Source organism: Taurulus bubalis, assembly GCF_910589615.1.
Source record: "Taurulus bubalis genome assembly, chromosome: 10".
NCBI classification, from domain to species: Eukaryota; Metazoa; Chordata; class Actinopteri; order Perciformes; family Cottidae; genus Taurulus; species Taurulus bubalis.
The window spans coordinates 13,426,634-13,449,139 of NC_136598.1; the positions used below are offsets into that span (position 1 = coordinate 13,426,634).

At 42.0% G+C, this 22,506-nt stretch overlaps 1 protein-coding gene across 1 annotated transcript; it reads right to left on the reverse strand.

Annotated features, from left to right (window-relative positions):
- Positions 1-6,234: 6,234 nt before the first annotated feature.
- Positions 6,235-21,309, reverse strand: gdpd4a (glycerophosphodiester phosphodiesterase domain containing 4a; the record flags this gene model as incomplete). The annotated part of the gene is made up of 16 exons (XM_079224414.1): positions 6,235-6,341; positions 7,360-7,439; positions 7,644-7,726; positions 8,247-8,394; positions 10,702-10,859; positions 11,526-11,744; positions 12,313-12,463; positions 14,250-14,332; positions 14,414-14,559; positions 18,086-18,179; positions 18,288-18,386; positions 18,494-18,553; positions 19,090-19,183; positions 19,893-19,996; positions 20,465-20,570; positions 21,248-21,309. 16 exons carry the CDS (start codon positions 21,307-21,309, stop codon positions 6,235-6,237), a joined length of 1,794 nt encoding a protein of 597 aa, XP_079080540.1.
- Positions 21,310-22,506: the final 1,197 nt, after the last annotated feature.

The following is a 22,506-nucleotide window of genomic DNA, read 5'->3' on the forward strand; positions in this document are numbered from 1 at the left end:
ACTTCTTACTGGCAGGAGGCCGCCGAGCTCGTTCGGCTCTTGCGCCCCATTGGCCAGCACTGCAGCTGGGGGCGGACCTTCGCCCACCAACTGTGGACGATGAGCCGCAGTTCTTCTGCGAGCTCGGATGGGTCAAATCTCACCGGGGAGAGTTCGGCTGCCGGCAGCGACGACCCCGGCGAAGGCCCCAGCAGCTACCATCGCTACAACCACGATGAAGATGAAGATGAGCCGTCCAGTGAGGATGACTACCTCTAACACCTCCAAACTTTCCGACCGATAGGTCGGTCTTCCTGGTTTGGGTCAGGACCTGAAGTCAGACCTGCTCGTACAGAAATACAGTGTTTATGTCATTGGACACGTTGGGTTGAGCAAAGAACTGAGTGCTTTATCAGTCCATGTTATGCCTTTATTAATGCAATACATTTCTAGGATGTATTCATATATACAGCTGGGAAGTACGGATAAAAATGTAATATTATGGTCAATAAATACATGTAATACATAATTGTAGCCTTATTGTCACTATGGTTTTTCCATCTTTCTTTGACAGGTGTGATTGTGAAAAGGGTTTTCAATGTAACACTGTATTTTTTTTAAGTCTTCCATTTGATTTGGTAAACACGGCAGAGACCCTGGTTAACCCTCTGAGTTACCACGTTACCATGCCATCGTGCTCAAAGCGTAGCTCAGACGTTGAGCCTGGCCGAGTCTCAACATATTTGATGGAGGTCATGACCTTCCCTGTGGCGCCGCTCTCAGGCTGGACATTCACCAGCGATAAGGATCTAAAAATATAAAATGTTTCATCCATTCTCTTTAGTTTTCTGTGAGTGTTTTTAACACGACAGGATCACCGGAGAGTAACATGTGAGTAACATGACAAGAACACAGGAGCTCCTTGTTCCTTTGTGACCTTGTGCGTCTTGAAATACGGACAAGGTCAAATACGGACAAGGTCCTTGTGCGTCTTAAAATACGGACAAGGTGTTTCTTAGATGAAGCTGGCTGGAAACCAGGAAAACGAGGTCACAAGCGGTTCACGTTGGACGTCTTCTGTTCCGTCTGCTCTTAGGTTCCAGGTGTTAATCTTTTGATTATTTTTGTTTGGGTGTCGAAGAAAACACGTATCTTTTATTTCTGGCCTCGGAACCAAACAGGGTAACTGAAGGGGACAGATCACCATGGAAACTTATGTTGCAGGCCTAGCTTCGTCCGGGGCGGTTCATGTTCTGAGTTTCAGATAAAAAATATTCTTGTAAGCGTTTTTCACTGATCTGTGAATGTCTATATAGTTTGTATGATGAACTATAATATATATATATATCCATATATATATATGGATATATATATATACACACACACAGTTATAGTTATAGTGTGTATATTTATATATACATAGTATACTCTGGTATTTGAACAGTGCCAACCATTTCATTTGATGTATTCACTTTGTTGCTGTTGTGTGTTGTCTTTGACTTTGTAACTTATACTAACTTGTAATGTGTGCTCTCCCATTTGTATAAAACATTAAATACGTTTTGACTGATATTTATGAATGAATAGTTCATGTTGTTCACAGTGTCTTTAACACAGTTGGGACACTGATAGTATAGCAAGAAAAGTAGTGAATTGAAACTGGTTAAAGTATATTATATGTCATACATATATATTTTTTAAATAGCATAGTATAGTTATATTAAAAACATGAATATTTCATAAAAATATCAATATATGGAATGTCGTGAAAAAAGTAATAATATAATCATAGTTATTATACTAGTATACAGTATGTTGAAATAAGTTATAAAAGATGTGATTGTAATCAGTTTAATATTTGAATTGCCAGTGGAGATTTTGTCCTGAAACATGAAATGTAGGTTTTTGTTTGTTTGTTTGTTAAATAATACACAATAAGCTATTTATGTCAGCACACTTCAGGCATAAAGAAAACGCCGCAGACAGAGCTGCCAACAACCAAACATTTCTTCTAACTTTTTAATACCAGATGACAGAAGCATTTACAATCAGAGAAGCTACATAAAAAAAAAGAAACCAAAAATTGGGAACGCTTCTTTAAAATTATATTTATGTGTCAGTTAAAATGCGACAGAGATTTAACAATTTGACAATTTGAATGACAATGGACTATAATATAACCCATATTATAATTGTGTTTCATTATACCGTAGGGTATTTTTCCTCAGCAGCAAGTACGACAGTTTATTATTCAAAGACGCTGTTGAGTGTTGTCCCCTTAACGTCACATTTTAGAAGCTTTGACAGTTTCTTCATCATTTCTGAGAGATTTTCTTGTTGAGAAGATCAGTTTTATAGTCACGCCAAAGTGGAATGCGTCTTGCGGCTGGCACCTCTTCACGTAACTTGTTTGCAGATATTTAAAGGACGAGCGCGACAACCGCCAATGTCTCAGCGCACAAGCCAGTCACATGACACACAGGACCACAGCTCCCACTCAGTTTGTTCCCAGTATCAAACCACCGATGGAGCCAAACCTGAAACACAGCTTTGATACGGAGAAAATGGAGATGTAGAGTCAAAATTCCGAACATATTGAGTTTTGCTGTACATATATCTTTCATCCTTGTTATTTTTATTTTTGTGTCTGTAAGCTGCTACTACGACAAACACATTTCCCCTTGGGGATGTATCTAACTCAATTTAATAATTCCATTGCACAGACACTGATCTCGAACATACCCTGTAAGAAAAAAATAATTTAAAAAAATCTGCAAACAAGACAGAGATCATCAAACAAAGCCTTGCTTATAAGTTTAGCCCAGAAACAAGAAAAGTGAAGGTGGGCATCAGATAAGTTTGCAAAAATATATTTCTTGCTTGGCTGAGTAGCAAGTACCAAATATATAATTAACTTGATGACATGGTTAAAAAGCATATCTTCAATGTGGGTTGTTAGGATCTAGCCGCAGTGAAGAGTGTTGTGCTGCAGTGGTTCTACAGAGGAAGCAGGTGCTCTCGTCCTTCACTGAACTGCAGTTGTGTGCTCTGCCCCAAAAAACAGCAATGTCTGTACCTCCCAAAATTGAAGTCAGGAAGGAAGTTAGCAATCCGGATGTCAAACCAGAATGTGTTGCTCATGTATACGATGAATACGCTGACACATCTTCGATGAAGCTTTTGCTTTGCACCTCCTTGAGTGCTACCTTTTCCCCGGACAGAGTTTCGTTAGTAAAAAGATAGAATGTGGGTGGAGAGCCACTTTAATAAAAGCATCTATAAAACTAAAGCTGGACGAGTCCCACACATGCAAGGCTCCAAATGCGACGCATGTCCAAGAGTACAATCCGGCCCGGTGTCGCGTCGTCACCAGACTCGCTCACTCAAAAAGCTCCAGCGGTGGGAAACATCATATTCAATAGAATAAATATGGCTGTGCAGCTATTATGGTTGCAGCTAAAATGCTTAGCCTAATATATTCTCAACAGGAACACAAATACAAAGTGCTAACCACTTATTCATAGGACGATACAATACAGTACATCAAGTTGCTCTGTTGGACGGTCATGTGACTGCACTAGGGGTGGGAATCACCAGAGGTCCCATGATACGATATTATGACGATACTTAAGTCACGATACGATATTATCACGATACTCCGATACATTGAGTATTGCGATATATTGAGTATTGTGATATATTGAGTATTGCGATTTATTACCTTTTTTTCAACAGCAAATTGTCCCCAAAGGAAAACTGTCAACATATTTCATCTAATAAGATAACGTTTTCAGTCTGTTCATCTCACTTCAATCATTTTTATTGCAGCAAAATGGGACAAACTGACCAACACTTTCATAAATGTTGCACCTGACAAACTGAACTGTTTGTATTACAGTCCCGCATAGTCGCGTCATTCGAGCTGGACGCGCCGGAGAGGGGGCGGACCTTATCTCCGTGCAAAGAGTTTTCATTTCTGCCATCCACCATGAAAATAACCACTACTTCTGCTTTATACTTGTTGTGGAAATCCCAAAGACGCCCTCGTGTCTGGGTTCATAATATTATCCGTAGGAATTTCACCGACTTCTCCAGGAACTGGTCGGGATGACGGCGTGTTACGGATTAACAGGCGGCAGTGTTAACTGGTGTCTTTCGGCCAAAAATCGCCAGTTAACACAGCCGCCTGTTCATCCGTAACACCGGCCGCTTCCAGCGTTACGAGAGTACCATCAGCCATTTTTTTTTAGTTTTTTTTTTAACGTCTTTGACCAGCGCCGTGTCGCCGACTCTGTCCTGTGCGCCGTGCAACAGCTGTGCGAGCAGCGGCGCTACGAGTGACAGGAAGTCCAGATGGTTGATTTACACGCTGACGGCGCATTTCTCATTTCTTTCTCTGATGCCTCCCATAATTGATTACATAAAAGATTGATACTTGGCTTCTGTGTATCGATACAATATCGCCACGCAAACTATCGCGATACTATGCTGTATCGATATTTTCCCCCACCCCTAGACTGCACCATGATGACTCAGCTTGAGTTTGATCCTGTTTTGGACTCCAGGACTGAGGTACACGTCAACACATCTCCTCCAGAGGTGTTTTCTTTGAGACGAAACAAACTTAAACCAAAAATCTCAACTTAAAAAGTCTACGAATGCTTTCCAGTGAAAGGCTAGCTGGGTAAAATCATGTGCACATGGATTCGGACTGGAGGTTAAATGCGATGCAAACAAAGCCGAAGTTGTTTTTAATAATGGCACTTGCTGTATGTTGGCAAAAACCTTCAGAAGATCTAACGGTCATGATTCATTCACAAGACACAGATCTGAAAATCCGTTTCAGTCAGGACAACATAGCTCAGACAGACTTTGTAGTCGTACTTCCATAAAGTACCACAGGGGGAAGCAGCAGCACCCGCTGCCTCGTGAGGGAGTACTATTGTCTGGTTTCTCAGAAGCATCTTTACGCTTCAGAGAAAACAAAAGAAGAAGAAGAAGAAGAAGCTCACGCTGCATTTGGCACAAATGCCACAAGGTTCCTTGTATGCTTTGGAGAAGCGTGGCCCTGCTGGACGGTACATTCACTTTAGTGCAAAACATAAAGAGCGATCACCAATGCCTTCTCAAGCCCTCGGGTGAACATTCATTCCGTCAGTGTACAGTTCATACACCGCGTCCAACCACTCAGACACGGAGAGGCTCAGAGTTCAGACGTGGTTTAAGGTCTGATGCATCTGATACATTACAGCTGAACATAAAAGAATAAAAAGTATGGCTCCTGGTCCGTGGAGTCCGTTTCATCATCGTCTTCAGCTTCTCTGCCGCTCTTCCTCTGACAAATATTTGGTTTTGATCCACTAGAAGCACGAGACGGACAGCATGAAAGCGACTCATGTTACTACAGCGCGTGTGTTCGGTGGTTTTTTCGTTCTTTTGGGAGGTTCGGGCTTCTTGCGTCGTTCAGCTCAGCTGGTGGTGTTGAATGAAGAAAATGTTCTCAAGCATGTCGGGGCCTCTGGACCTTGGGGGTCTCTGGGCCTCGGGGCCAGTGTTTCTGTCCTCACTGGCTCCAGGCTCTTCTTTTAAATAGCATCTATGAGAGTATAGTCTATAGTGTGGAAATGGCCTCTCGTGCTCCTGGGCTCGGTGTCCAGAGTCCCGCCGCTGCGCCCCGTCAGCGAATGAAGTTTGGTTCGGCCCGCGGACTGAGAGAGGAGGAGCGGAGGATGAGAGAGTCTGCTGTCTCCTACTCTGCATGAGCTTGTTACTCTGGTTTGTTCTTGGTGCACTTTGTTCTGATTTTTACATGATTCCAAAAATATGCCCATTTTTCTTTTACCCATGAAGTCACTTTGGATAAAGGTTTCAGCTGGATTAAAAAAAACTATTTTGTGAAGCCTCCTCTTCATGTCTCACATTTTCCCTTTTGAGCGATGAGTTCCTACTATGAACACAATTTGTTCGGGTCTGGTTATTTGTGCATTTCTCAATTTGGTGTCCCAAATTTAACTTTATTTGAATCAAACTCGTGATGACAGGTGTCCAGTAAGCCAACTGTCAAATCCCATCAAACCACATCTATTTTTTTGTGTGAAACTCTTAATAAATAATAACCAAGTTCCTATCAATATGATTTGTTGCTTATTTTGTCATCAACATTTCATGTTGTCGACAAACTTAAGATCTCAAGCCAAGTTTTCTCTCTCTCTCTCTCTCTCTCTCTCTCTCTCTCTCTCTCTCTCTCCCCCCCAGTCACTCCTCTGTGATGGTGGGCAGGTGAGGGGTGCCGGGGGAACCGGGCATGCTCCGCAGGTCGGACCGGACGTTGGTGCTGGAGATGGACCACACGTCACTCAGCTCTGCAAAAGGGGGAAAGGGGGAGGGACAAAGGTCAAAACTACTTAGAGTTCATACCTTCACATGTCAAGGAGTGGCATTGTGGGTAATACATCGGCAATACTGGAGGAGGTTCACGAGAAACAAATATGAGGGGCTGGTGACATGAGCATTGAAAGTTTCCATTAATGATAAGCAGGTGCACATAAACTGTCAGGACTTATATTCAAGACTCGATCCCTCCAGCGTTTAAATCACACACAAATCTCTTTCTCTCTGGGCTTCATCCCGCCCTCGTGATAGTTTTCTACAGGACACGTGGAAGCTTGCACAGGTCACACGGGTTCAGGTCAAACAGGATTCATACGAGGTCTCCCACAGGGCTCACATGCAGGGCCGAACATGCATGGGTGTCATGGGTTGAAGACCAAGGGGAGGGAGATGATGAGGACTCCGGCAGGGGGGGTCGGAGTGGAGGGGGCTCCAGCGAACACAGATGACCTCGGAGGAGTCTGACACACACACACACACACACACACACACACACACACACACACACACACACACACACAACGTCACACAGCAGGAGATCAACGCATGCAAAGACGGTAATGATCAAAGTAACGTATCAACACATGTCTGTGAGTTCTGTCCAGAGTGTGAGCTGAGGGACGTTTTGTATTGGACAATCAAGAGTAAAACTCTTTCATGTGACTCTGAGATGCTGGAGTGTGTTGGTGCTTCGCTTGTTAGATAATGAGATAAGACATTTGCTCAAGACTTCGAATCAAAAAGTGTTTTTCCTCTTTTAATGCTGACTAGATGCTCCTTTAAAGCCAAACCCTAACTCTGTACTGATCAGCAGGCCTGAGACTGATATTGATGACCTCATCTAACTCCCAAAATGTACAAGAAACTGGACGAGACACGTTCTGTTTGTCCCAACGTATAAAATAGACCAATGGACAAAATGTGTCAAACTCACAAAACATCATAAAATTCAGTTTAAAAATCTTTAAATCTATTGTTTAACATACGTACCCGTCCGGAACTTGCTGTATGGTCCGTTCTCGTGAGTCTGACGGCTGCCGGACCAGAAGGGCAGGCCTCTCTCTCTCCACCTGTGACACACACACACACACACACACACACACACACACACCAAAGAGATCAGAGTGGCAGAGAATAACCAGGTGTGTTTCTGTGTTTACCAAAGTGCTTTGAGACGGCCACATGTGCCACTGTAACTGCTTTGATGGTGCACTGAGCGTGCATGAGGATGTGTGTGTGTGTGTGTGTGTGTGTGTGTGTGTGTGTGCACGCACCAGTGGAATATGAAAACTGCAATGATGAGGAAGGCCGACACAGCATCAGTCAGAATCCACATTAAACCATATTCCTCTGGAGTCTGAAAGAGAAGAGAGAGAGAGAGAGAGAGAGAGAGAGAGAGAGAGAGAGAGAGAGAGAGAGAGAGAGAGAGAGAGAGAGAGAGAGAGAGAGAGAGAGGGTTTATTACATTTGCTGGAACAAAGTGTGAACATGAATGTCATTCTTGGATTCTTGCCTGGACCCTCGTATTAAAAACGTAATCATCTCATGTGAAGTTGGGCAGACGTGTAGGAGGTGAGAAGGTTTACGTAATCACAAGGTCACAGGTCAAACCTTCCAAACACCCACGATACCCGCTGGAGAGCTTCTCACACTGAGACAGAAGCTCCTACCAGCCTACTCATCGAAAGTCACAGCGGATCAGAGAAAATACAAAAGTACAAATCTGGAGATATTAACGAGTCATGCTCAGCTAAAACATGAGGAAAAGCAAATTGAATCATTCTAAATAATAATAACGCTGCTACGTCTGAGAGGCAGTCCAGAGGACTAAGCCGCTCTGTGTTGGTAACAAAGAGTTTGAACCTGAATCTGCTCACCATGAGGAAGAGCGGCTTGTGGATGCTGGACAGGATGTGGACCGAGTTGGTGGTGACGGACTGAGCTCCGGCACACCAGGCCAGAGCGTAGAGCCACGGCTGGCTGACCACGTACAGGTTGGTGCTGATGTTCACCGACTGGTACTTACTGGGAGAGGGGGATTGAAGAGGTTTAAACTGGGATGTGTTGGTCCATAGCATGTTAAACTGATACGCCAACAGTGCTCTTGTGATTATTAATCTGTCATATTTGGTTTTCTCACTGAAATATAATTTATTAATTGTACATAACTGAGCCTCATTAAGATTAGGAGGAAATGGTGGAGAGGAGGAAGAGAGTGGTATTATTTATCACAGTTACACACACACGCACACACACACACACACACACACACACACACACAGGTATCCCTCTCTGAATGCCTGGCAGGTTGTCGAGATGAAAGCGTCCTTTGAAAGTCTAATGACCATCTGTTGAGGCAAACAGAAACTGCTCTTTGCCAGGTTGTACAGCCAGGAGTTGTATAATCTGGTTATTTATATTTATATATATTTAAATAACTTTGTTTTGCACTGAAATTGATGCACATATTTTAGGGTAGCTACTGTTTTCAGTATCAGTTTTTGGTGATGAATCTATCTCTAATCCTTTATTTATCTCTTACATTTTTATTTTATTTTAGTTCGGAAAGAAGTGTTGAAGTCCAGTCTGATGTTGCCTTATACATAAAAGAATGATCCCAGTCACTTCCACACTGTGAAGCCCTGGTATCAGTATCAGGACTGAAAAAGTCAGATCAATGAGCTTTAATTCAATACTTTGTTTTAATTACTTGTGATGAAAAACTGGTAGAACTTCCACTTCCACAGACTGCTATGAAACATGAATATGAACATGTAACATATGTCATATATGGGTCAATAGATTTGACTCTTTTCAGTCATTGTGGTCACCTTGAAAAGGATCCAGGTACAATGCACACTGGTGCTCGGGTTGAGCTCAGTGCAGAGCATGTTCCTGTATGCATATGACAATTCTCATGAAGTTTACTCTTTAGTTTACGTTGACGAATTGTATCATGACAAAGACAAAGAAACAGTAGGTGCAGATACTGCTCGGGTGAATTGCACCGGGGTGTTGCTACTACATATTTTACAGTGGTATGACGTATTGAAGTGGTTAGCATGCCCGTCTTTCAATCAAAGGGTTGGAGGTTCGAACCCCGGCCCCGCTAGTCCGTGTCGTTGTGTCCTTGAGCAAGACACTTAACCCCTAAATGCTCCCCATTGCTGTGTCTTTGGTGTATAGACCAAAAATGTAAGTCGCTTTGGATAAAAGCGTCAGCTAAATGTAATGTATTGTATTACAAAGACACTAATTACATGACGCTAGAAAACATCTTGAATGATTCCCAACTGTGGTGGAGAAACACTATAGTTTGTCCATTATATCCTCACCATGTAATGTGCAATGCAACGCTCTGATTATAATAATCACAGTGTTCAAGTGCTTATGTCTCCAGAGCACAACTGTTACCACATAATGTAACACCATGATCCATCCAACCATTGGTGACAAATGTGGTGCGACGAAAGCTGATATTTCCATGTTTCCACCAAGATATTGCAGTGGGGATGAATCACCAGCAACAAGGAAACACTATTGAGTTGTGTTAAAAAACATGCCAGTGTGAGAGTCACTTAACCATCTTTCTCTCCAGATTGTTCTCCCACGGCTTTGGGTTATGAACAAGTGCTGCACCTCCCACTCGTTTCTCTTGTAGTCCTGCTGCTCATCAGCCTCTCGTACCCTCTTCTCTTCTAAACCACGGCTTCCCTACTGAATAAGCTTCTCTGTACCCGGGTGTTCTGCTGCCGTGATCCTCTCCCCCAGGTGTACTTATGGCTGCATCCAGCGCTTAGTAGGTTTTTTTTCAATTTAGAGGACATTACTTCATGTATTTTTTGGAATATGTGAATTCATCAGGATTGGTTTTGGACATTACAATGCAAATATACCCACATTTTAATAGTATTTTATAAAATATGTTTTCACAGTACAAATACCTCAAATATATTTTGTTTATTTCATGTTTTTCTCTACTGCATAAATAGGAGCACATCTGTATTCTCCTCACTTCTTTTTTCATTTTCTATTAGTAGAGGTGTTTCCGAGTGCCGTTCATTACAAGACAACTTTTTCTGCACACTGGAGATCAGTACCAAAAAACATATTCAACTTTTGTGCGAGGTTATATCATTTTGGTGCGAATCATTTCAAACCAATCTGGGTATTTTTAGGTGACAATCTGTCAACAACGAGTAAAGCATTCGCTGCAAATTGTGCATGAATCGTTGTTACATAAATGCAGCAATCAAATACATTTAGTCTAAATTTGCCTAAAACGTTTGGTTCTTTCCCAGCGTTTAATTCTCTAAATGATTGTGTGTGTACCTGAACTGTTGTTGTGACATAGTGCTGTAGTGCAGGTTCAGTCTGGTGATGTGGCCGTCTGTCAGCTCCTGAATAGACGCCTTTTCTCCAGAGGTCTGCTGCAGCTCTGGGTCCACAGCCTTGACCAGCTCCCTGTCCTCAGATGGCAGCCACAGCACCTACACACACACACACACACACACACACACACACACACACACACACACACACACACACACACACACACACACACACACACACAAAGCTGTTAAAAGCTGATAAAATAAAGCTTGGGTTGGTAATCTTATGAAGCAATGCAGCGCAGGATTGCTTTAAATGATCCAACTGTAAAAAAAAACAGCCCAGTGTTGCCAACTCTTTACCAAGGAAAGTAACGAGCAGCACCAGCTCCAAAAGATGCTAAAGCTAGTAAGATATTAGCAGTCAGCAACAGCAATAGCCCATCTCTTCCCAACAGCCCCCAACATTATCATAATGAATGTAACAACGAACATGACAGTGAGACGTCTTCTCTCTAGCAGATGGCGTCTTGTATATTTCAGAAGTCAGAATCTCCCAAATGATTTAAGATGATCAACTGAATTGTTTTGAACCAAGACCTTTGGTATTTGGATTAGGAAGCTTGTGAAGGCTTGCCAAATTTAGTATGTGCCAGATACATATTTAATCAACATTGCACATGTTGCTGCTTTGTAAATAAAAGTAAAGTATTGAATTGGACTCTGTATCAGCAGATGCACAATATTAAAGGATCTGAAAAGAAAACATGGCATATTGATATGTTTGGCGGGCAACAGTAGAGTTTTACATCCACCTGCGGTTACCTGTGACGAGTTGATGTGGGCCTGCACCACCTGCAGAGTGGTGTTGATGTATGACTGATAGTAGGGATGACCATACGGTGGCCTGTGCAGGTCAAACAGCACTAGTTTATTGCTACAGGCCGCCAACTCCAGAAACTGGGCCAGTGAGGGAACAGACTGGTTTTGGGCCTGGGAGCAGTCCGTCTCGGACAGGGACGACACCGTCCCAAAGGGATCCCTCTGTAACGGAGGGAGTTGAAAAAAAGATGCTTAGTCATTCAGAAAATTCATAGAAAATAAATAAAAAACACTCATTTTTGTTTATTTTGATATTTGAAAATCTACATAAAATGTATATTGTATAATAGGAAAACAATATAAAACTTGTGTTGATATCCAGTGGTTTTTCAGGAACTTTCTTCCCTCAGGGTTCAGTTAATCTTCTAACCTCTTGGTCTTATGAAACAAAATAAAATAAATCCAAAAGTCTGAATCAACCTAAAGGTAAGGCAGATTTTCATAGTTGCTGTATAGATGGAATTTGGATATTTGTTTTCATCCAGCAACAATACTGTAGTTTAGTGTTGAGAAGAAAAAAGCAAAACAAATGTACATACAAGAGTCATACCTGTTTTTACGTTACAGTTATCTCTTAGTGAAGAAGCCAGATCTTTACATGGCATCAAAGTTCTAAGGTTTTCAAGGTTACAATGTCTGTCCTTCTCCCTCCGGTGTGAATTACACTTCACTTCTGTTGTACTGCATGTTTTTTAATGAACCAAGCCACGTCTGGAACTACAAGCCTCACCGATAAGAACCAGTCGCCAGCATTCAGCTGCTGCAGCTCGGCCCAGGTGAACATGGAGGCGGCGACGTGGGTTCGATTTGGGAAAACCTCGGCAACATTGGTGGTTCTGCTCAGAGTGGAGTCGTGCATCAGGAAGGGAACACCATCATAACTGCAGACAGAGGTGGAAAGCCCAGGACACAGAAATAAGATGCAAGTGGTGATAAGGTGAGGAGGAATAAAAGGATAGGTGAGGAGAGAGGAGGAATGAAAAGGGAAGGAAATGACACAAGGAAGGGGGACGAGATGACGGGATGCTTATAGTCACCAAAAAGCATGTCACTCTATAAGTCTCTGTTCACCCCTCAAAACACCTGCAATCAAATTAAAGCCGTCACACACACGCGCGCGCACACACACACACACACAACCACACACACCCACACACACACACAGACACACACACATACACACACGCACAGGAACTACCAGTCTCGCCGGGGTCACCAGAAGCATGGGATTAAGCTAACCCGCTCACACTGAGTCATGCCATGCTGCTAATCACCCCGTTTTCAGGCTCTAAAACTGTGTGCTAACCCAGCTGCCGTGAGCTAATGTGTGGGCTAACGGCTAACTGGATGAGCATGGCAGTAATCACCTTAGTGCCCACTCAGCACGCTAGCACGCTAGCGTCTGAGCTGTACAATTAGCACCAGACTGACTGCGCTCCTGATAATTGTACATGTTGCAATCTCTTGGGTTATTTAACGCTGTTAATTATTTAATAATTTCACTTTTGGTAAAATATAGTAGGGTCACATTGAAACAATTTCTTTGTTTTATTTTAGAGATCCATTTTTAAAGATTTTATTTATTTTATTAGAGCACCTGGAAAAATTATAGAAAAAGGGGGTAGATGGGGGAATGCACGTAGCAAAGTGCTTTGCTTCAATATATTTTACGATATTTAAAACCAAAACAAATCATTAAAAGGTATTACTAAATACCATTAAAGTAAGTTAACAAGTGTTATCATCAGTGTGACGACATGTGACACTTTGTTTTTACATTTTTTTGTGGTATATAAGCACAATATGCATATTTAAACCTGTTATATTAATGCATCATTTGCGTGCAACCATTGCAATGTCTGCATGTTCACGTTTTGACGATAAGTGTTGTGACCAGTGGTGGAATGTAATTATATTTAACTATACTTAAGAAAACATTTTAGGTACTTGAAATACTTAACTTGAGTATGTTTCTAATACAAAACAATATTCTAAAATACTCCACTAAATTTGACAGCCTACACTGATTTAGCAGATTACAATTTTTCAAAACCTTCCTGTCTGGTGACGTCTCCAGATGTGTTTATGTTAAATGTTTGTGATACACTGAAGGATGAAGTCTTCCTTTGTGTGTTAAGAATCCTCCTACTTCTTAATTTAAATAAACTCTTTAAAAAGCCACTTGGATCAGCTGGAAAAAGCATCGTCACAAAGCTGAAAACAGATGTTTTTATCTTGTTTTAGAGCTACGTGGGACATAGACACTACAAACGTGATGATTTTATAGAATATGATGCGTTGATGTAGATTAAACTAACCAACAGGATATAAAGGAGTTAAAAATATCTACAGCAGTAAAATGTAACAAACACATTAATGCAGCAGTGATATTAATCCAGAAACATCACATATAGTATAGTAAAACACTGACATGAACATTTAATTGCACAGAGTGGTATTAGTACTTTTAAATGATCCGACTACTTCTTCCATCATTTGTGACAGTAACACTGATGTATGCTCAGACAAAGGGCAGAACATGCACAAACACACAAGTTTATCTATTTACTATTATTTATCACTATTTTGTTTATCAGTACATGTTGCACACACACACACACACACACACACACACACACACACACACACACACGTAAGAGTGAATACCTGATGGTGACGTCAGTCTCCAATCCTTCTCCTCCAGCTTCCACGGCCTTCTCAAAAGACATCACAGTATTCTCTGGAGCAAGCTGCACATGAAGATAATTAAAAGACAGACTTAGTAAGACCGAAGAATTAAAACCAGCTGTCAAGGTTTGGTTCAGTCTCACCATCGGAGCTCCTCTGTGTCCGATGAGTGTCGGGGCGGGTCCCAGCGTTCCTGCCTCTTTTATGCAGGGCGAGTACATTCCCAGAGGCACCAGGTAGAGGGAGAAGAGCACGGACAGGTAGAGACCCAGGACAGCCACCTGACGCACTGAACAACAACACAAAGATTTACTTTGACTTGACTGACCTTTTACTTTCTAAATACAAGATGTTTGGCTTTTTTCTAATCCAGGAGTTATAGGAGCAGTGTGTTGGATTCAGGGCAGAAATGGAATATAATATTCATAACTGTGTTTTAATTAGTGTATATACCTGACACAAAGAGTTGTGTTTTCTTTAGCTTAGAGTGAGTCCTTCATACCTACATAGGGAGTGGGTCTTCTTCACGGTGTCCACTGTGTTGCACCGCCATGTTTCTACAGTAGCCTAGAACGGACTGACCAAGCCCTGGCTCTAGGGAGAGCCTTTCATGTTTTTACGTTACCTGAAGGCCACCGAAATTCTCTGACGCGCTCAGAAAGGCAGGGGTGAGTGAAGGGGTATTCAGTTGGTTGCAACCTGCAACCTCACCACTAGATGCCGCTATATCCTACTCACTGCTCCTGTTTCCTAAACCTTATTGCTGCTGAAGTAAACGCCTCCAGAACAGCGGTTTTCAAAGTGGGTGTCCTGAGGACGGCTCGAGGGTGCCAACATCTTATTGATTTATTTCATTTTATTAAGAATTCCCATTAACTATGTGCAATGTTATGCTATCAAACGTATCAAAACTGAAGAAAAAAGAAATACCTGAATATAAAAATCACATTTTATAAAAAAATGAATTTAACATTTTATTAATTTGGGATTAAGTTTCAGCTATTAAGTATCTGTTTACAAGTGATAAATATAAGGTTTATTAGCATACATTGCTTCTGAAGTACGAGTACACTGGGGTTTTACTACAGCAATAGCTACACAAAGTGAAGACTGTGCATCGCATCATGTTTCCTAATCAACTCTGGCATAAACATACACACGGACAAGTCCATCTGCTGTACAATGACTGCCATGCACACACAAACAAATCCCCAAAAACGAAACAACAGATACACCTCCGAGCCTCTAAATATGTCCCAGTTCATGAGCGAGAGAGTGCGATTGCTGTAGTAGAAATGGGAACTTACAGTAATCAGGATGAGATACAGTAAATCTTTCCTGATAGGATCAACATGGTGGTCTGGTGCTGATCAGCCATATGGGCGACAGGCAGAATGACGGCCGTCTGGTTTTGAAACCTGGGAAGCTACATGTCTTTTATAAAGTATCTTGAACATTATCATTGATATTAGCAATTGTTCAAACATACAACTGGAAACATGAAGTTCATCCATAATAAATCGTCTTTTAAAAAACTAACATACACCACACACTATAACATTTCTGCTGCAAAGAGAGAAGTTAAACCACTGAGGTCACAACGTGAGGGGTGTTATTCCGGAAAGAAATACACTCCATCTTATTCATATGTAAATATAACCACTTTGACCGACGTTCTGTTCCATTTAGCTGACTTGTATATTATAGTTTCTATAGCATCTGATAATATATCATTAAAATACACGGTGCAAGGATAAGAAGGGAACATGGCTGATTGTTGCAACAGTTACTGCAATCAAATAAATCAGTAACTGGTACAAAACTGATACTGCTCTTCAATCAACACACTGAATTGTTATATTGATTACCCACCCTGCTCTCTGTCGGTCCACAGAGCATTAAAAGAGAGAGAGAGAAACCCAGCTCGGTTGGTAATGTCTTTGTCGGGCTCATACTGTTACTGTTGGGTGCAGGTACAGTCATATGCTACTGGATTTGGGGCATTGCCTTGTGACAGGACTCTGGTCATTTACTCCTATGTTGGTGGGAATCAGTCGTTACATGTGCTATGTCTTGTCTTTGTATTTCTTTAGTTTTTTATAATCTTGAAGGGATCTTTTGTAGTGGGGTATAATGAGGAATGTATAGAGAATATAATTAGAATATTTTCAAAGCTTTACCTTGCCGTCAGACTGAAGCCGTTATCGCTTCTCTCTTCAAAGCCACCTTTGACAAAAAGTAATTTGACCCTCCAGAACACAGAGGTTGCTGTTCTACTTACCGCTCGCTCGCTCGATCGGTTTGTTTGGGTTATTGTGTGACTTTGGTAAATCCGAAGTAATCCTTTAAACAGCAATGAAATAAGACATAACACAAACACACACAAAACACATATCAAACTAACTGACCGAGGCAGCAGTAGACCAGCAACTATTTTTGACAAATGAGTCTGGTACTTCTGTCCGTTTCTGCAACCTAGAGGCGTACCGACCGCCAACTACTGGGTAACACACTGACTGTGGATAAGTACCTCATACAAACCCTCTTCAAAACATCCAGACTGTCCCTTTAAGGGTCTATTCCCATCTTAAACCAGCATCCAAAAAACTACAAGCTTCGGTGGGCGTTCATGTCAATACAGCAGAACAGGGGAGAGCTATATTACATTCTGAGCAAATCTCTCTCTCCTCATCTCCTGCCAGGAGAGACCCCCGACATGACTCAGCATTACTCTACCCAGCTGAATCCCCATGGAAACCAGGGACAGTACCCATGGAGACCAGAGAGACCCCCAGGTCAAAGCCAGCGCAGTGTAGAGGGCCGAGGCCGTCCCAAAGACGAGCACAACTAAACAGACAGCAGTAAGATGGGCAGGTCAGGTCAGAAAAGAGGTCAGAGTGATGAAGAGACTGAACAGAACGGAGTGAATGAAAGAAGACAGAACGCATCAGGGAGACAAGGAGGAAAATGAGCTCAGCGCCACTACAACTGAAGCTTTTAAGGCCAAAACCCTTCAACTGTGTGCCAGCAATCAGCCAATATGTCATTACAACAAGGGGCTTAAGACCTTTGTTCCCTCCAGTTACCGCTGTTGATTGTGGTTAGTCACAAGATTTATGTTCTATAAAACGTTCCCAAACATCAGGACTTTGGTGTACAAATAGTTGAAATTAAACCATTTAATATAATACTTTATGTAATAATAATTACTCTAAAAATGGAAAATACTAGACAAATACTAGAAGTGTATTTTTTCTTCATTTAGCGTCTGCTTTTTCAGCAACAGCTGACAAAGTATTCATTAAGTTTTGCTGCACAGTACAATACATGTATTGACCATGCTGAAGAGCACCAACAGATAACACTGTTTGAGAAAAGTGAGTGTATTTTTCACAGGCAACAACTTTCTGTCCTGAAAGTGAGGGAGAAGTGCCTTAAACTTGCATTCTTTCTAACGACGAGTCCGATTGTATTTTCTATGAGGAAATGAGCCTACTCACTGGTTGCAAAAAAATACAAAATGTCGACTGGCCAAAATTAAATCCAAGTGCTCATTATTTACTTGGAAATGAGTCATTCAGCCTGAAAAAAAAAGACTATTGGATGAAAGCAAATTGACCGATTAGTCGACTAATCCACAACAATTGAACAGCCCAACTAAACGGAATGTTCTAATGCAGATTAACTATTTGTTAAAATATCTAATATATCTATATATAACAATAATATCTACAACCGCTGCAACAGGACATTCTTCCAGAGCGCCAAAGGCCCAGCTCACTTCCAGAAGATGAAACACTCCTCCGCTTGCTTACCTCTCTTGTTCATGCGGAAGAAGTGCAACGCTATTGGCCAGGAGAGAATTGCCATTAGTGAGACCGCGGCCACGTGGAGGAAAGGCGCAGTCACCTAACGATGAAAAGAGCACATCATAAAGCACAAATTACTGTTTGTATGAACACAAAAAAGATCTGAAATCCTCTACTGTGATTGGCTGTTGTGTCCGGATGGACCAACCTGCAGCGAGAGGAGGAGAGTCTTCCATTCTTTGCTCCAGAGGTCAGACAAGATGGCGGTGGCGGTGACGGAGAAGGCTAACGCCACAACAATGCCAGTCTGACAGAAACACAGGAGGACGAGAAAAAAACCCATATGTGATATCTTGTCCGTGAGTGTTTGTGTTTATTTATAGGAATTACTAGTATCATTATTATTATCCGTACCTTGTGGCTCCAGTGAAGGTATAGCCTTTGTCCCTCGGAGAGCAGACACACTGCCAGCACCTGAACAACATTCAGACATTCGTCAAAATATGTTTCATAAAGCTGCTTCAAGAAAATGACTGTTAACTGCTACACATTCCTGGCATCGTGTACATTTTTTTTTTGTAATGAAGATGGTATCACAAATACATTTTATTCATTTGTAAATGAATGTCATCTACTCACAGATATTGTTTTGGGGTGGAATTTACAAAAAAACAAAATTGTGCTTTTACAAATCCTTTTTTAATTTTTAATTTATTTGTGGAAGGTGCTTTATATTTACAGATGTCACATTTAGACACGGATTGTCGATCTGTTCACACAAATAATACTGAGACAAATATTGCTCCATACAAAGGGCTTGATGGGAGAATGTGAACTTGCTCCTATTGAAACAAATTGTTTCAAACACTACACTACAAAATAAAGACACTACTGCTAATCTCTGATTTGAACAGAAGCAGAAGGGCCAAGTGTCTTGCTGAAGAACATTAGTGGCTGTAAAGAGATGACCACGGTCTTCTCAGCACATCGATTGTAGACATGCTCCGTACCAACAGAAGGGCGATGTATGTGAAGAGAGCAGCGGCGATGACCAGCAGCACCAGAGACCATGGAAACCAGAAGCCCAGGGTCCCAAAGTTAAACCTGAGGAGGCACAAGAACAAACAGTGTGCTCCATGATGTGAGTCAAGAGGGAATGATGGGTTGGTCATGCCATGCATTCATGTATCCATGACTAGAATGACCAATAGAGTGCTGCACAGGTGACGGTTATTGGTCGGCCAACCCGGAAGTTAAAATCTCACTTTTCTGTCTTCGACAAAAAGGAAAAAAATATTTTTACATTGGATTTTTAAGTATTGCAGAAAATAAGCTATTTGTCAAACACAGGTTTATGATTCCTATACGTATTATTCAGGAAGATACTCTTCTCAAATCAACCCCACTTTATGATTTCTGAATCACAAATGTAATTGACAAACATTTAAGCTTCAAAAACCCTCCCGAGAGGGGTATCTACTGGTGTATCCTACGTCATAGAATGAAACGCTAACATCTCAAGCTTGTGCTGACCACAGATCTTATCTCAGGCATCTAACCAAGAAGCCCAATCAAGGAACCCACTGCCTTGGAGACGAGGGAACCAGAAGGGGAAAAATGCTGACTCATTCCTTAGGTTTAGCACTAATACCTGCACGCTCTACATGCCCTTCAAATCAAAAAGCACTCCAACCCACATGACCCTGTCTGTGTGCGTGTGCGTGTGCGTGTGCGTGTGTGTGTGGTGTGTGTATGTGTGTGTGTGTGTGTGTGTGTGTGTGTGCCAACATGTATATGCTGTGTGTTTACCCACCAGTCGAAGTCGATGTAGTCGTTCTGAGCTTCACTCCAGAAATAGAGGAATAAAAAACTCAGGAAGAAGGTGAGGATCAGGAGGCCAAAACTGCCACACTCCAACTGTAACACACACACACACACACACACACACACACACACACACACACACACACATCATGAGTGATGCTTGATGTGACTAAACTACCCACTTCTACTAGGTTCTCTAGGTTTTAACCCTGTGCTCCAGTGTTTTTTTCTGTCCCTCTGTCATAATCTGACTCCCTGATGCTTCCACAATTCCAGAGAGGATGTTAATCACCTAGTGCATATGGAGGCAGTACATTTTGATAGAAGCTGACAGAGTGAATATGTGCTCATATTTTTCAGAGAAAAGCAGTAACTGACTGTTGGAGTCAGCAGGCTGGACGGAGAATCTGTCTGGGGAATCAATACTCTGCTCGATCAGCAAACCGACCGAACTCAACTCACTGCTTATAGATGGTGCTGTGTGTGTGTGTGTGTGTGTGTGTGTGTGTGTGTGTGTGTGTGTGTGTGTGTGTGTGTGTGTGTGTGTGTGTGTGTGTGTACCTTGCTGCAGCAGCACTCTCCAGGCTGGGCCCGGGCTCTCTGGTATCGTCTCCATTGGCACCCGTAGAGGCCGGCCAGGCAGGAGACAAACGGCTGGTGTTCATACCTGATACAGTCAATCAGGAAAGCATAATATTAAAAACAAACAATAAAAACAAGCTCAATGTTTTCGTGTGGAACTCTGGAAACTGATGAAACTGAGTAAACTTTGCTGTTAAATGTCTGCCATGATGGCAGGTTCCATTTTGGATCTGGTTCTTGGCTGATAAATCACCCAGATTCACTAAGCTCTGAGGCTAAATAACCTTTACATAAAACCATTCATCTCAACTGTCAGGTATCACTGATGGGTGTGATCTGAAATGTGCAGGAGCTTCTCTGGTGAACCAATTGAGCTGCCTCAGGTCTTTGAATCCTCCAGTTGCTCCCAAGCAAAGCTTATCGGGCGAATAGTTACGAATCAGGACCTTGAGTATTTGAAGCATGCAGCTTGTAAAACATGAACTGTGCACTATAAGTAGGCTGTGCCTGTTGGTTCAATTATTCAGATTCCATCCAAATGTATTTCCTTATATACAGTAGTCACATCAAATTGTCAGAAAAATAAGGACATATCTAGGCTCCCTCAGTACAGAAGCACTGTGACGCATCCGTTTTTTTCCAGTCCATTTTAAATAACTGTCACAAACACAAGTGTCTTCAAAGCAGCGTGAACGCTGATACAAACTGATGACTGCTTCCTGTCTGCACGACATCAGGCTGATGGTGTGTGTTGTTCTCTACCTCTGCAGCAGCTGCCGCCGCACCACCTTTAGCTTCCCCAGCTTCAGTCTGGTCACAGTCATACACTCACCCACAGCCCGGCATCACAGAGACAGAGCTAGGGAAGGCGAGAGAGAAAGAGAGAGAGGAGGAAGGAGGAGGAGGAAGAGGAGGAGGAGGAGGAGGAGGACGAGGAGGAGGAAGAGGAGGAGGATGAGGACGACGAAGAGGGGACAGGAGAGAGAAGAAAATAGGCACCACCTTCACCTGGAGGGAGAGAAGAAGGGTTGAATCAATTTAAAATGCATTTATAGGAAAACTAGACTCAGCAGGGTATGTGTGTGTGTGTGTGTGTGTGTGTGTGTGTGTGTGTGTGTGTGTGTGTGTGTGTGAGAATGTGTAGTCCTGGCTTTATTCCTGTGGCCTGTTTAAACTAACCCAGAAATACAGACACTATCACAGAAATACATACTGACCTACATCTGATAAAAAGGTTGTGTGATTCTACACAACATGCATCTGCTCACTGCACACACACACACACACACACACACACACACACACACACACACACACACACACACACACACACACACACACACACACAAACACACACTACCAATCCTATATGGTCTGTTTATACTGATCCATCATTCCATATAACTCCAGTAATAGTATAATTAGACAAGTCAAATAGGAAAATTAACAGACCCCAAAAGGACGCCACACTGGAGCTGAAACAATTAGCCAAATAAACAGTTCGATCATGCAAAAAATCTGCAACAATTATAAAAATCTATGAATCGTTTAATCCTCTACAGTCGCTATTGAAATAAAAAATAACTTGTTGTCATATTTGATCACACTGTTTACTTACAATAGTATATGGCACAGATAATCTGTGACAAAAGCACGTTCCTCTGCCTCCTTTTAGTGTTCCTAATGGCATTTGCAAAACAAACCTAAACTGATATGTCACAGAATGTTTTACTCTGTGAGACATTTATTAAAAGGTATTAATATTTCTCAAAAAATAGATGCGTTATGTTGTTTTCTACAAGGTGTCCCATCAACACCTGAACAATGACAACGAGAGCAGCAGTGTGTTGTATTAGGAATAGTTATGCAACAGCTCTACATCCACTGCTCCACTGAACCAAATACCACAGCCACACGGCTCATTATCATCAGCCACCGAGGCAGACCCATCCGTGTAACAGCCGTGTTGGATAACATGTCACATCAATATAGTTTGGAATATCTACAAGCAGTTTAATCCG